The sequence below is a fragment of the Sinocyclocheilus anshuiensis genome, unplaced genomic scaffold (assembly GCF_001515605.1).
Source record: "Sinocyclocheilus anshuiensis isolate Anshui unplaced genomic scaffold, SAMN03320099.WGS_v1.1 scaffold166, whole genome shotgun sequence".
Lineage (NCBI taxonomy): Eukaryota > Metazoa > Chordata > Actinopteri > Cypriniformes > Cyprinidae > Sinocyclocheilus > Sinocyclocheilus anshuiensis.
This window is the reverse complement of record NW_015546050.1, coordinates 409854-425289: the sequence shown is the minus strand read 5'-3', so window position 1 is coordinate 425289 and position 15436 is coordinate 409854. Positions and strand designations below refer to the sequence as shown.

The following is a 15436-nucleotide window of genomic DNA, read 5'->3' as shown; positions in this document are numbered from 1 at the left end:
TTTTTGGTGGCACAGCATTTTTCCAGACGCTTTTGGTTGCTATGATTTGAAATATCCACGGCACTAATGTATTAGGCCTACTAGTATCTCATTTTGAAGAATATTACTGAATATAAAAATGCAGTAATCAGTAATATGAACTTCTCGATCATTGTTCAGTCGTTGTACAAGTAGGATGGTTGGTTGCTGTAGCATTAGTCCCACCCCAGAGGCGGACAGTAGTGAAGTATTTTTACTTTACTCAAGTAAGTTTAAAAAGTATCTGTAGTTTATCAGAGTGTTTTTCTTTAGAAAATTTTACTTCACAACATTCCAAAGCATAATATTGTACTTTTTACTGCACTACATTTCATAAATAAAAGTTGTTGTTTGTTTTACCTTTAATACTTAAGAACATTAAAAATGTAGTACTTTCTTGTACTCAAGTAAATCTTTTAATTATCTTCACTACTGTCCGCCTCTGCCCGCCCCTGCTCCATTGATTTGGAGTGACATTGACGAGCACTGCGCTGCGTTTTACCCAAAGTTGAACAGTTTTCAAAACTCAGCTACAAAAAAACAAGACAGGGCAAAAGAACTTGTGAAATATTGTTATGGTAGTGCATCAAAATGTCATCAGTTTGCCAAAAAGAACACAGAACGTTTTACGCACCATTAACACAGGTGTACATTGCTTTCGTACCAACTAACATTTTGAAAATAGGAACATTTTCATGAATTCGAAAGTTTATGTCAGAACGGCTTTACAAACTGCCGTGTTCTACATGAATGAGGCTCAATAAACGCTTTTGCGTTTGTTTGTTTGTTTTTTGCATACTGATGTCTACAGAAATAGCTAAAAAGAGCTTTTCCCCATCAGGTGTGTGCTTCCCTAAAGGCCATGCCTTCTCTGATAAAAAAAGCAAACCCCACACAAATATTGTAAAAATGCCTAATATATAAGCACAGTAAAATTCTGTGATGGAAGATTATTCCATCAGGCAGATGGATTCAAATTTAAACACATATATATATATATATATATATATATATATATATACTTTCTTGATGGAGAGAGAAGAATGTGGTGCAGAAATCCACAGCCGGGCAGAAACTCTTAAAAGACACTGTCAAATAGCCGCATTGACCGCATGATATTCGCATCCTCAGATAAACAGAAAAGAAAGAAGAGTAAATTGCAAGAGTCACATTTCCCTGCAGGATATTCCAGAAAGCAACTTTAGTAACAAAACTTTTAGTAAGTTATCCTAGCCGTTAACTGCAACTTTCAGTCCCCAAAACTGGGGGAACTTTAATAGTAACTTTCTCCATGAACCTGAGGTCCAGAGTTAGTTTACTTGAGGTTAATCCTCAGCTTTATGTGTTCTCTTCTGATGAGGCTTCAGTGTGCATGGCAGCTCAGACTAGACATCATATTATAATTATATAGCATTACTATAACATACAGCACTGTTTATTTTACCTCATAAATCTTAATCCCAACATTTTGTCCTCTAACACATCGCTGCATTGTTTTTTTTTTTTGTTTTTTTAATGGGATGTTTCCTATATATATTTTATTTAAAAAAATGCAATTAAGACACATAGGCTTGTCACGTTATACAGTTACACCAGTTCTACAAGCTGGTGCTGCGAACAAGCAATGCTTACTGTTTAATCAACTTAGGGTTATGTCATATTAAACCTACTTTCTGGAATACTCCCTGGAGATATTTCATCTCTGATTTTGATGATGATAATAATAATAATAATAATAATAATAATAATAAATGAGTGGTAGAGATCAACCTTTTGACATGACTCCATGAACTCCTCAATGGTGATCCCTCCATCAAGGTTTCTGTCCATTTTCTGGAAAAAGTTTATAAAGTTCAAGATGCATTCTTGAAGCCTTGAAAAGTGGTGCAAATCCTTCAGTTCAAGCGATATACAGTGTTGTGCAAAATGTAATTGCCCCAATCCTGATTTCTTTTGTTTTTGTATTTCATACAAAAATAGTTTTAAATCTTCGCACGAAATGCAAGATAAAACAGGAATCCTGAGTAAACAAATAATACAGGTTTTATTTATTTATTTTGTCATTCATTTTGAAGCAAAAAAGTTATCCAACACCTGTCACCCATGTGAAAAACTATTTGCTGTATTAAACTTAAAATCTGGTTGTGCCACCTTTAGCAGCAATAATTGCAACCAAACGCTTCCAATAACTGGAGATCAGTCTTTACAGCACTGTGGTGGAATTTTGGCTCATTCTTCTTTGCAGAACTGCTTTAGTTCTGCCACATTAGAGGGTTTTTGAGTGTGAACTTTACATTTAAGGTCCTGCCATAGCATATAAATTAGGTTCAAGTCAGGACTTTGACTAGGCCACTCCATAAAAGCCATTCAAAGTGGACTTGCTCCTATGCTTTGGATCATTGCCTAGTGGCACAATCCAGTTGTGCTTAGAGACTGAAGACCGGACATTCTCCTTTTTGATGACGGAGGTTGTTGCAGTGAGTGGTATTTATTACTCATTAAATGGAGGTAATAAACACTGAAACACAATGAGGGAGGTAAATAGAACACAGTCACATCAACAGTAAAGAAGCACAAACCCGGTGAGTTTAGGGTGAGTATATATACAGTCCAGGATTGGGGTTGTGATGAATATTAGGTGACGGGGATCAGTATTTTGGTGAATGAGAGGACACAGGGGGTGCAGAATCAGGCGGAGGTTGCCCATCCTAATGGTGCAGTGGTTACTAACGGTGTTTGGTTCCTGTCTCCTGTGCTGCTGAGTGGTTTGCTCCGCTTTTCACGAGTTCATCAAACAACTGTGGTAAGTCAGAATCATTCAACAATCACGGTGAGTAATGGCTTTTTTTCTCATGTTATTGTCACTTGCACTGCTTGCCACATGTTTAGTGTAGCTTTCTCTGTCAGCGGCCAGGGATTCAGATATGATAAATGTACGGAAATAGTTAGGCTGACAGAGAAGATTTCAGAACTAGAGATGCGCATCCAAACTTTAATTGAGGATAGTAAGAATGTGAGGGCTTTAGATACGGCTTTGGATATTACTAGCTTAGCGAGTCCCGTACATTGTTCGGTTCCGGTTGCAGAGCCCCTGCAGCAGGGCAATTGGGTGACTGTAAGGCGCGGGACAAAACACAGCTCTTCCGTTCTGATTAAAACATTAAACAGGTTCTCCCCACTCAGTGACACCCACTTTTTTCTTTTTTTTTAACCTTTATTTATATAGCGCTTTATACAATGCAGATTGTGTCAAAGCAGCTGTTAAACAGGATTGTGTCAAAGCAGCTTTACAGTGTTAAACAGGAAAAACGTGTGCTGATAATGCATAAGGACAATAGAAAACAGTCAGTTTATCAGTTAAAGTCAGTTCATTGTTGATTCAGTGATGTCATCATCCAGCTCAGTTCAGTTCTCTTCCAATAGTGTCTGCACAGTCAAGTCAACAATGTTGCCAGAAATTGTGTCCCCAACTAAGCAAGTCAAATGCAACAGTGCCAAGGAACCAAAACTCCATCGGTGACAGAAATCACCAGAGAAAAAAAAAACCTTGGGAGAAACCAGGCTCAGTCGGGGGCCAGTTCTCCTCTGGCCAGAGTGCCTGACATCTTGGCCAATTTAAAAGTGCTGTCTAATGTAAATGTAAATTCAGTAAGATCGGCACTAATGATGTTCGACTTCGCCAGTCGGAGATCACTATAAATAACATTAAAGAGGTGTGTGAACTTGCAAATACAATGTCAGACACTGTCATATGTTCTGGTCCCCTCCCTGCTTACCGTGGTGATGAGATACATAGCAGACTGTCGTCACTCAATGGCTGGATGTCTAAGTGGTGCCCGAAGAATAACATAGGTTTCATAGACAATTGGAGGAGTTATTGGGGCAGACCTGACCTTTTGAAAAGAAATGGTCTTCATCCCTCCAGGGGTGGTGACACTCATTTCTCTAGAAATATGGCACATAGTCTTAGAGTTTGTACTTGACTAACTGGGGCCCACAGCCTCTTACAACTAGAGACTCCTACACCTAGATATCATACTATAGAGACTGTGTCTGTTCCCCAAACTAGCAAATACAAAAAACGTCCAAAACAATTGAAGGGTAACAATTTTATTGATGTTTAACAAATAAAAACCAGATATAATAAAATAAACACATGATAAAGCTTGGCGTAAAGAATATTAGATCCCTTTCTATGAAAGCGCTTTTTGTAAATTATATGATCACAGATCAAAACCTAGATGTGCTCTGTTTGACAGAAACCGGGTTAAAACCAGATAATTACATTACTTTAAATGAGTATACCCCCAAAGATTACTATTATAAACATGAGCCGCATCCAAATGGTAAAGGGGGAGGTGTTGCTACAATTTTTTAGTAATATTTTCAGGATTCCTCAGAGGTCTGATTTCAAGTATAATTCATTTGAAGTAATGGTGCTTTATGTAAAATTATCTAGTGTAATAAGTGTCAATAATAAATCAGTTAAAGTCAGTTCATTGTTGATTCAGTGATGTCGTCATCCAGCTCAGTTCAGTTCTCTTCCAATAGTGTCTGCACAGTCAAGTCAACAATGTTGCCAGAAATTGTGTCCCCAACTAAGCAAGTCAAATGCAACAGTGCCAAGGAACCAAAACTCCATCGGTGACAGAAATCACCAGAGAAAAAAAAAACCTTGGGAGAAACCAGGCTCAGTCGGGGGCCAGTTCTCCTCTGGCCAGAGTGCCTGACATCTTGGCCAATTTAAAAGTGCTGTCTAATGTAAATGTAAATTCAGTAAGATCGGCACTAATGATGTTCGACTTCGCCAGTCGGAGATCACTATAAATAACATTAAAGAGGTGTGTGAACTTGCAAATACAATGTCAGACACTGTCATATGTTCTGGTCCCCTCCCTGCTTACCGTGGTGATGAGATACATAGCAGACTGTCGTCACTCAATGGCTGGATGTCTAAGTGGTGCCCGCAGAATAACATGGGTTTCATAGACAAATGGACGAGTTTTTGGGGCAGACCTGACCTGTTGAAAAGAGATGGTCTTCATCCCTCCAGGGATGGTGCCTCTCTTCTCTCTAGAAATATGGCACAATCTTAGAGTTTGTACTTGACTAACTGGGGCCCACAGCCTCTTACAACTAGAGACTCCTACACCTAGATATCATACTATAGAGACTGTGTCTGTTCCCCAAACTAGCAAATACAAAAAACGTCCAAAACAATTGAAGGGTAACAATTTTATTGATGTTTAACAAATAAAAACCAGATATAATAAAATAAACACATGATAAAGCTTGGCGTAAAGAATATTAGATCCCTTTCTACGAAAGCGCTTTTTGTAAATTATATGATCACAGATCAAAACCTAGATGTGCTCTGTTTGACAGAAACCGGGTTAAAACCAGATAATTACATTACTTTAAATGAGTATACCCCCAAAGATTACTATTATAAACATGAGCCGCATCCAAATGGTAAAGGGGGAGGTGTTGCTACAATTTTTTAGTAATATTTTCAGGATTCCTCAGAGGTCTGATTTCAAGTATAATTCATTTGAAGTAATGGTGCTTTATGTAAAATTATCTAGTGTAATAAGTGTCAATAATAAATCCCTATTGACATTTGTACTGGCTACAGTATACAGATTTTATCAAAGAATTAGTGGTGGCTGCAGATCTTAATTGTTGGCGATTTTAATATCCATGTAGATAATGAAAAAGATGCATTGGGATCAGCATTTATAGACATTCTAAACTCTGTTGGGGTCAGACAACACGTGACAGGACCTACTCATTGTCGTAATCATACTTTAATACTTGAATACTATCATATGGAATTGATGTCAATGGCATTGAAATTATGCAGCAGAGCAATGATATCTCAGATCATTATCTAGTCTTGTGTATACTCCATGTAGCTAAAGCTGCAAACTCAACTCTTTGTTACAATTATGGTAGAATCATCACTTCTACCACAAAAAAACTGCTTTATAAATAATCTTCCTGACTTGTCTCAAATCCTCAGCATATCCTATAGCTCAGAAAAATTTGTCACAGGATGTTGTAACAGAAACTATGGACTTTAGATACAGTTGCTCCTTTATGCTCAAAGAGGATTAAGGAAAACAGTCCAACACCATGTTATAACGAGCACACTCACGCCCTAAAGAGAGGAGCATGGAAAATGAAGCGCAGCTGGAAGAAAACAAAACTAGAGCATATCCTATAGCTCAGAAAAATTTGTCACAGGATGTTGTAACAGAAACTATGGACTTTAGATACAGTTGCTCCTTTATGCTCAAAGAGGATTAAGGAAAACAGTCCAACACCATGTTATAATGAGCACACTCACGCCCTAAAGAGAGCAGCATGGAAAATGAAGCACAGCTGGAAGAAAACAAAACTAGAGGTGTTTCATATTGCATGGAGGGAAAGTACTTCCTCCTACAGAAAAGCCTTAAAAGCTATGATATCTGCTTACTTTTCGTCTCTTTTAGAAGAAAACAAACACAATCTCAGGTATTTATTCAGTACACTGGCTAAATTAACGAAAAATAAAGCATCAACAGGCACTGACATTTCCCAGCAGCACAGCAGTAATGACTTTAAGAACTTCTTTACTTCCAAGATCGATACTATTAGAGATAAAATTATAACCATGCAGCCATCAGCTACAGTATCGCATCAGATAGTGCACGATAGATCCCCTGAGGAATAATTTCACTAATTCTCTGCTATAGGAGTGGAAGAATTGTATAAACTTGTTAAATCATCTAAACCAACAACATGTATGTTAGACCCTATACCATCTAAGCTATTAAAAGAGGTGCTTCCTGAAGTCATAGATCCTCTTCTGAATATTATTAATTCGTCTTTGTCATTAGAATATGTGCCAAAAACTTTCAAACTGGCTGTTATTAAGCCTCTCATTAAAAAAACACAACTTGATCCTAAAGAATTAATTACAGACCGATCTCAAATCTTGAACTATGAAAATGATGTTGGCATTAGTGGAATTGCATTGGCATGGTTCAAATAATACTTATCTGACAGTCATCAATTCGTGGTAGTGAATGATGAGGTATCATATATATTGCAAGTGCAGTATTGAGTACCACAAGGCTCAGTACTAGGACTGTTGCTTTTCACGTTTACATGTTACCCTTGGGAGATATCATCTGGAAACATGGTGTTAGCTTTCCTTTGAAAGCCACGTTTCATTTTAATTCATGCATTCATGACCTCAAGTTTGGATTATTGTAATGCTTTATTGGGTGGTTGCTCAGCGCATTTAATAAACAAATTACAGCTGGTCCAATGCAGCAGCTAGAGTTCTTAATAGAACTAGGAAGTATGACCATATTAGCCTGGATCTGTCAACACTACACTGGCTCTTAAACATCGTATATATTTAAAAAATCTTGCTAATTACTTATTAAGCCCTGAATGGTTTACCTCCTCAGTACTTGAGCAAGCTCTTATCGTATTATAGTCCTTCACGTACGCTGCGATCTTAAAACTCTGGCCATTTGATAATACCTAGAATATCAAAATCAACTGAGGGTGGTAGATCCTTTTCCTATTTAGCGCCCAAACTCTGGAACAATCTACTTAACATTGTTCAGGAGGCAGGCACACTCTGTCAATTTAAATCCAGATTAAAGACCCATCTCTTGCTTACACATAACACACTATCACATTTCTATAATTCAAATCCGTTAAAGTATTTTTAGGCTGCATTCATTAGGTCAACCAGAACCAGGAACACTTCCCATAACGGCCGATGTACTTGTTACATCGTAAGTAGAATGGCATCTACGCTATTATTAGTCTGTTTCATTCTTATTCTGAGGTCACCATAGCCACCCAGATCCAGTCTGTATCCAGTCCAGATGGTGTATCAGCACCTAGAGACAACCTCTATAGCCCTGAATGTCAGCGGAGACCATGTCAACTAGATGAGCCGCAGAGACAGATCCCAGATGGCTATCGGCACAAGACCACGAGAACCAGATGAGTCCTCTGCACAGTTCTGACTTGTGTTGCCATCTGGAATTAAACCACACTATGCTGGTTTCATCTGGCCAGAGGAGAACTGGCCCCCAACTGAGTCTGGTTTCTCCCAAAATTTGTTTTCTCCATTTCTGTCACAGATGGAGTTTTGGTTCCTTGCCACTTTCGCCTCTGGCTTGCTTAGTTGGGGACACTTAATTTCTGTCAATATTGTCGACTTGATTGCACAGATACTATATGAACTGAACTTAGCTGGATAATGACATCACTGAATCAATAATGAACTGACTTTAACTGAGTGTTTACTATTGTCCTCTTGCATTATCGACACACTATTTTCTTTTTTAATGCTGTAACGCTGCTTTGACACAATCTGTATTGTATAAAGCGCTACATAAATAAAGGTGACTTGACTTGACTGTGTGGAAGGCTGTAAGTAAGGCCGAATCCAGGATCTTGTCTCAAGCCACCCAGGTTCTTTCCTCTGATCCAAATCCCTCCCAGTCAATCAGATACTCGAGATGATGTCCTCATCAGCATAAGTCCAAGATATTCCATCCAGGATGGAGGAGCAGTTCAGTTTCACTGCCTGGCTCTGTGGAGGAAGGAGATGGGTAAAAAGGCTTAAGAAGTACAACATGGAAGTGGAGTGAATTTTATAATGAAGTCGATGTTACAGTCTGTAAGTGACAGGATTTATTTGATGAGTAATGAGGAATGGGCTGATGAAATGAGGACTTAACTTCTTTGAAGGGAGCCATAGCCAAATGTCTCTGAGAGCCAGACTTTCTGCCTGTGTTGGTAACTGGTATGTGTGTCTCCGTGCATCAGCCTGGCTCTGATGTCGGCATAATGCTCTCTGAAGGTGAATGTGCAGAATACCAAACCCTCTTGCTCTGGTGAAACCAATGGTCAACAGCGGGTACCTCTGATGGCTCTCTGGTCCAGGGGAAAAGTGGTGGTTGAAAGCCAAGGTATGCACAGAAGGGTGTTCATACTGTGGTGGACTGTTTGAGGGAGTTTTATACATACAAGGCCCAGGGAATAAAGCGACTCTATTGGTCCTGCTGGTCATAGTAATATGTGAACTAGTAACGTCTCACCTATTGTATCTTGTGCTCCGTTTGGCTGTTTGTCTTTGGATGGTAACCATATGACAGATTGTCACACCTAGTAGTCAGCAGAAGGCTTTCCATACATGTGAGACGAACTGCGGTCCTCTGTCAGATACAATCTCCTCAGTTGATGCCAAAGTTCTGGAAAATGTGTTGAAACAATAGTTCAATATTCTGGAATGCACTGGGTAGCCCCATCAGAGGGATCCGTTCAAAGGCCTTTGAGGATATATCTACTAGCACCAGGATTGTCATATATCCTTCTGCTGATAGCAAGTTTGTGGCAAAGTCCACTCATAGGTGTCCTAGAAGACCAGCTTCCTAGAAAAGAAAGCGCATGGATGGAGGTTAGAGGAAGCTTTATTCCACTGGGATAACACTGCCCCTACTCCCATGGATGAAGCATCCAACCCTTACCACAAAGTGCAGTTCTAGATCTGGATGTTGAAGGACATAGGGTGAGATAAACAATGTCTTAAGTGACTGGAATGCTCTAGTGGCCTCCTCCGTATAATTCAATGATTTGGGTTTTCCCTTAAGAAGAATGGAGGAGGCCACAATTGCACTGCATCCACCTTCCATGAGTCCATCTGCACACCCTGGGAGTCGATGATGTAGCCAAGGAAATGCACCCGATATTTGTGAAAAGAGCATTTTCGGCCTTGAGGAACAACCTGTGATCACAGAGACACTGCAGGATCAGCCCAGCGTGCCTAAGGTGTTCAGAAGGGGAATAGATGAGAATGCCATCAACGTAAATGAGCACAAAATTAGAGACAAAATCATGAAAGATTTCATTCATGAATCCCTGGAACACCGAAGGTGCATTGGCCAGGCCATACGGCAGGGGTGTCCAAACCTGTTCCTGGAGGGCCACTGTCCTGTAGAGTTTAGCTCCAACCCTAATTAAATACACCTGAACCAAAGTAATCAAGATTTTCAGACTCACTAGAAACTTCCAGGCAATTGTGTTGGAGCTAAACTCTGCAGGATGCTGGCCCTCCAGGAGCAGGTTTTTTGGTACACCGCTGCCATACGGCATCACCCGATATTTATAGTGACCTGATGATGTTTGAAACGCAGTCTTACATTTGCCACCATTGTGGACATGAATGAGATTAGAGGCACTACGAAGATTGATTTTCATGAACTCTAGGGCAATGTATCCCTGGCAGAGAGCCTCCTCCACATACTCCTTCATGGCCTTCTGCTCTGATGGATGGGAAACGTGATGCAGTAGTGGTGACAGCTCTGGTTCCATTTGAGGATTTCTCTGGTTCCATCCACCCAGCATCTCTTGTTAGCTCTCTATTTCATATGCCAGTGACTGTTACTGCCTCAGATAAAAGACGTATCATCCATCAATCACCTCTGTTAGAACTGCAGGTGGGAGTCTGCCACAATGGAAGAATAGTCCTTTACCTTCTTCCTACATCCACAGCACCCATCATCCTGGGCAGTCCCTGTTTAATCCAACACTCTCCACAGGTGTCATGGACTACCATGATTAGGGGAGGCCAGACAAGACAGAAGACAAGACAAGCAAGAAGATGCTGGAAATATGGCGGAATTGGGATTGCAGACAGCCTTGACTGCCATAAAGGTTCGATCCACTGCAGCATACAGCTAGAGAGAGATGTGAGATAATGAATCCTACTTTGGTTTTCTCAGTGGGAAGTAGGTTAGGATTCATTTCGGGCATGATGGAACACCCTTGCAATCCCCTGCCATTCCTGAGTATGGCACTGACAGTGACACGAATCCCGTGTTTAGCACCAACGGCAGCAATAAAAAGGGCTGGGTGAAGAAATGAGGGTTTGTTTTAGTGGATGGAAAAAAGCTAGCAGGTGGATTAGCGCTCACCTCAGATGCACCGGTTTTATAGGGGTTGGAAGAGGTCATCAGAGAACGTTGCAATTCCTGCTCCATGTTTTCGATGGTCGCAGTGACGAGTTTGAGTCCAGGCCCAAACTCGATGGATCCATGCTGTTACGGCCTTGTCTTCTGTTACAGAAGGATCAAGATGGCGAAAGTTGTTACAGTGAGTGGTATTTATTAGACAGTCAATGGTGGTAATAAACAATTAAACACGATGAGGGAGGTGAGTAGAACACAATAACATAAGCAGTGAAGAAGCACAGCCAATAACAATCCTTTCTTGCAGGTGTCCGAAGAAGAAGATGAATAGCACACATGATGCATGGTGGTCATACTCAGACGAGACAAGACAATGAAGGTGCTTTGAGGGTGTGCATATAGTAGGGGTGTTCCCGAAACCGAATACCTTATTCGGAAAGGCACGGATAAGGGCTTCAAAATTAATAACAGATAACAAATAATTCTGCCAAATAATATTCAGCTGAGGCTGGCACAGTCACTCCTCATGTTTGCTGGATAACAGGTGAGCCGGGGATCAGCACAATATTATACATAAATCTCTAAAGTCACTATGCAATAACGAGTGTGTGAAGTGAATCAATGTAAACTTTATGAATTAAATGAGCACAAATCAAACAACTGCATTGATGTTGCCTCTCTGTGCATATCTCAGAAAACAGAGCTTGGAAAGAAGAGTAATATCAACTAAAATACTACATCATACACGTTCTACTATTTATGTATATTTAAATGTCAATGATTTAAACCTTGTACAATATGATACACGGATGAATGGAATAAGCACAGAGCGATCGCCAATCAAACAGCCGCATTGCCATCTCTGCGTGTCTCCGTCTTTAAAAAAACCAAACCAGCTCTCTGTCAAGAGTAGGCTATAATCAACTTAGATACATATACATTTTCTACTAGGCCTACACATTTGCTCCTTTATCTTTTGCTGGTTTGCATGGCATACGCATATTTGTTTAGTGAAGTTTAAAAGGGACTTGCTTAAAGAGAAATAGTTCTGCGTAATGAAAATGTGTGCCTTGAATTAATTCAGTTGTGTTCAAATGATCACTAGATTAGATTAAATTAGATTAGATTCAACTTTATTGCCATTGCACATGTAAGGTACAAGGCAACGAAATGCAGTTAGCATCTAACCAGAAGTGCAATAAGCAGTAAGTACAGGATATACAGTGTCTCCAATATGTTACAAATGTTACACTAAATGTTTGTCGTGAAATCTCTCTGCTTTTATGATAACTTTATTTTTAGAAATGATTAATTTTATATTTTAGAACATTAGATTAGATTAGATTCAACTTTTTTGTCATTGCACATGTAAGGTACAAGGCAACGAAATGCAGTTAGCATCTAACCAGAAGTGCAATAAGCAGTAAGTACAGGATATACAGTGTCTCCAATATGTTACAAATGTTACACTAAATGTTTGTCGTGAAATCTCTCTGCTTTTATGATAACTTTATTTTTAGAAATGATTAATTTTATATTTTAGAACACTGAATAGGACAAATTGTTGAAACACGCATGTTATTTTACATAAACCTCTAAAATTACAACGCAATAACGAGTGTGTGAAGTAAATTAGTGTAAATTCCATGAATGAAATAATTTTATATTTTAGTACACTGAATAGGGCAAATAGTTGAAACACAAATATTTTTCCATACTCTGTTCTCTTTTTTTCCATACTATTCCAGACCTGCAAATTACTTAAGTGAAATACTTTTTTAAACTGCAGGAACCGGTGAGCCAAAGGAAAGCATGTTGTTTTACATAAACCTCTAAAATTACAACACAGTAGGCCTAACAAGTGTGTGCAGTGAGTGTAAGCTCTATGAATGAAATGAGCGCAAATAAAATAGCAGTGTTGCAGTTGCCTTTTTCCATGCATTTCCTGGTTTTCAATTTTCATATTTCCAAACTGTACAGGAACCCTTACTGGTTTAATTAGAAAATATTTAAATATTTATTTATAGGATCAAGAAAGGTCGCCCCGAAGCACTGCCTATACAAGGGTATCGGCACCGACTGTTAGAAGATATTTAAATGTTATAATCATAAAATATATATATATATATGCATATTTGTTCCGTGATAACTACGAAAAAAAAGATGTTGTAAAACCATAGACATAGCCTAATGGTCTTCTCAAGTAACTGTACGAACTTCCGGTTCAAGCCCCACCCACTTCCAGTTTTATCTGAATACAGATACGAATAATTTTGTGATTGTTACAGATACAGATACAAATATTGGCTCCACTACACACCCCTAATATACAGTCCGTGATTGGGGTTGTGATGAGGATCAGGTGATGATGATCAGTATTCTGGTGTTGATTTAAATGTTGATTTAATTACTGTGGCAGTAATTAGACCTTGTTGCATTTAGTCCAGCTGAACCCCTTTATAAATGCAGTTTCATAGATTTGGGAATTTTTCAGAATTTTTCAGTTAAAAAAATGGCCCAGTTGGTGTTAGACAACTTTTTTGCTTCAATATATAACATTATTTTTTAAAGCTATATTATTACTCAGATTACATTTGCTTTATGTTAGATTTTGTTTTCATTTTTGAAAAAAAAATTAGTGTGAGATATGAACAAAAACAGAAGGATTCAGGATGGGGGCAAACACATTTTCACAGCACTGAATGTATCCCTTTCCATTAATTGTAGCTGATGTGGAGAGAGGTCTTCTTGTAATAGTGTTCAGTACTTTTTAGCAAACAAAAATGTTTGGGTGCAAGAAGTGTAGAGACACAACATAGACATTAATGAACTTCCCGTGTGTTTGCATTCACCTGAAAGAATTTTTCCACATGTTCTCTGGGAGTATCATCATGCATGGAGGGATACACATACTTCCCCATCAAATCATAAATCGACTTCATGATCTTCATCATCTCCTGGGAGACCGAAACCACATACACACATCACATACACACATATATACTTTAACATTAGTCTTTCTAAACACACTAATGCTATATGTTCATGTGAATGCTAAACCGATCAAAGCTTCATTTGAAGTACCTCTCTTGTGATGAATCCATCCTTATCAAGATCATAGAAATTAAATACCCAATTTAGCCGGTCATATATTGAGCCTCTAAGGATGAGTGACAGACCAGCAACAAACTCCTGTAAAATGACAGTAATACGAAATATAAATCTGTCAGGAAACAGACAAACAAATAAATAAAATCTTAACTGGAAGGCAGGTTACAAGCTTTGTTGTAGACCCACCGCTCTGCACATTTATGTCTCTCTTAACTGACACATTTAGTTCAGCTCATAGATTTTCTCCTACCCAGTTGATGATATGAATCAAGTGTGTTAGATATGATGGACATAGAAAGTGCAAAAAGAGAATGCTGTATCTCACATATTATCGTGTCACTTTGTCAATACCTCTTGTCAGTAACCCCAAAACTATTGGCTACAGCTTACCTTAAAACTCAAACAGCCATTCCTGTTAGTATCAAATGCCTCAAATAGGTAATGTGCATAAGTTCTTGAATCTGTTTATTAAGCTTCTCAAAAAGGTTGATAAAACACAAAAGATTTGTACAGTGGAGATCAACCTACAATTTCCTAAATTTCAAGGTCACTGCTTAGTCCTATTTGAAGTTATCTTAACAGGAGTAGAAGGGCAGTTTTTTAAGAATATTTCATAAAGTAATTGTATTCTGAAGCTCAGTATAAAATACTTAAGATAACAAAAGCTGTTCATATATGTTTTTGTAATATTTTTTAAAATACATTTATATTTATTTATATGATATCAACCTGTATTGACAGGTTTTAGGATGGATATACATGTACATGACATACAGTGGAGATCAAAATTATAGAACAACCTACAATTTCCTAAATTTCAAGGTCACTGCTTAGTCCGATTTTAAGTTATCTTAACAGGAGTAGAAGGGCAGTTTTTTAAGCATATTTCATAAAGTAATTGTATTCTGAAGCGCAGTATAAAAAAACTTAAATAAGATATTTGAAAAAAACTCTGATCAAAATTAGAGAACACTTACAGATACCTCCCAGTTATTGGGGTTAATCTGGCACCTGGTGCCAATTTCCTTAATTATCTGACAAACCCTATTTAACTGGCAGCATTCCTCCAGTTTTCACTGAGATTGCAAGATGGCGGTGACTGAAACCCTGTAACAGGAGGCGGTCCAGGTGAACGCCAAAGGGAAGACCCTTTCAGCCATTGCAAGAGAAGTTGGTCATTCCAAATCTGTGATCTCTTAAATATTGCAGCTTTACAATGACACTAATTAATTCAAGTCCCCAAAGAACGTCTGGTAGTCCACGAAAGAAAAATGCACAAGAAGACAGGATAATATGGAGACTCTCAGTGGGGAATCGGTTCAGCC

At 38.6% G+C, this 15436-nt stretch overlaps 1 protein-coding gene across 1 annotated transcript in view; it reads right to left on the bottom strand.

Moving 5' to 3' along the window:
* Positions 1-1096: 1096 nt before the first annotated feature.
* LOC107699114 (Kv channel-interacting protein 2) overlaps positions 1097-15436 on the bottom strand; it is an 18639-nt gene continuing 4299 nt past the window's right edge. The window contains exons 4-8 of the mRNA XM_016500287.1: positions 14502-14572; positions 14085-14192; positions 13853-13957; positions 1789-1851; positions 1097-1144 (exon numbers count right to left, since the gene is read on the bottom strand). Coding sequence (XP_016355773.1) covers positions 1097-1144; positions 1789-1851; positions 13853-13957; positions 14085-14192; positions 14502-14572 — 395 coding nt within the window. The remainder of the gene's footprint in view (positions 1145-1788; positions 1852-13852; positions 13958-14084; positions 14193-14501; positions 14573-15436) is intronic.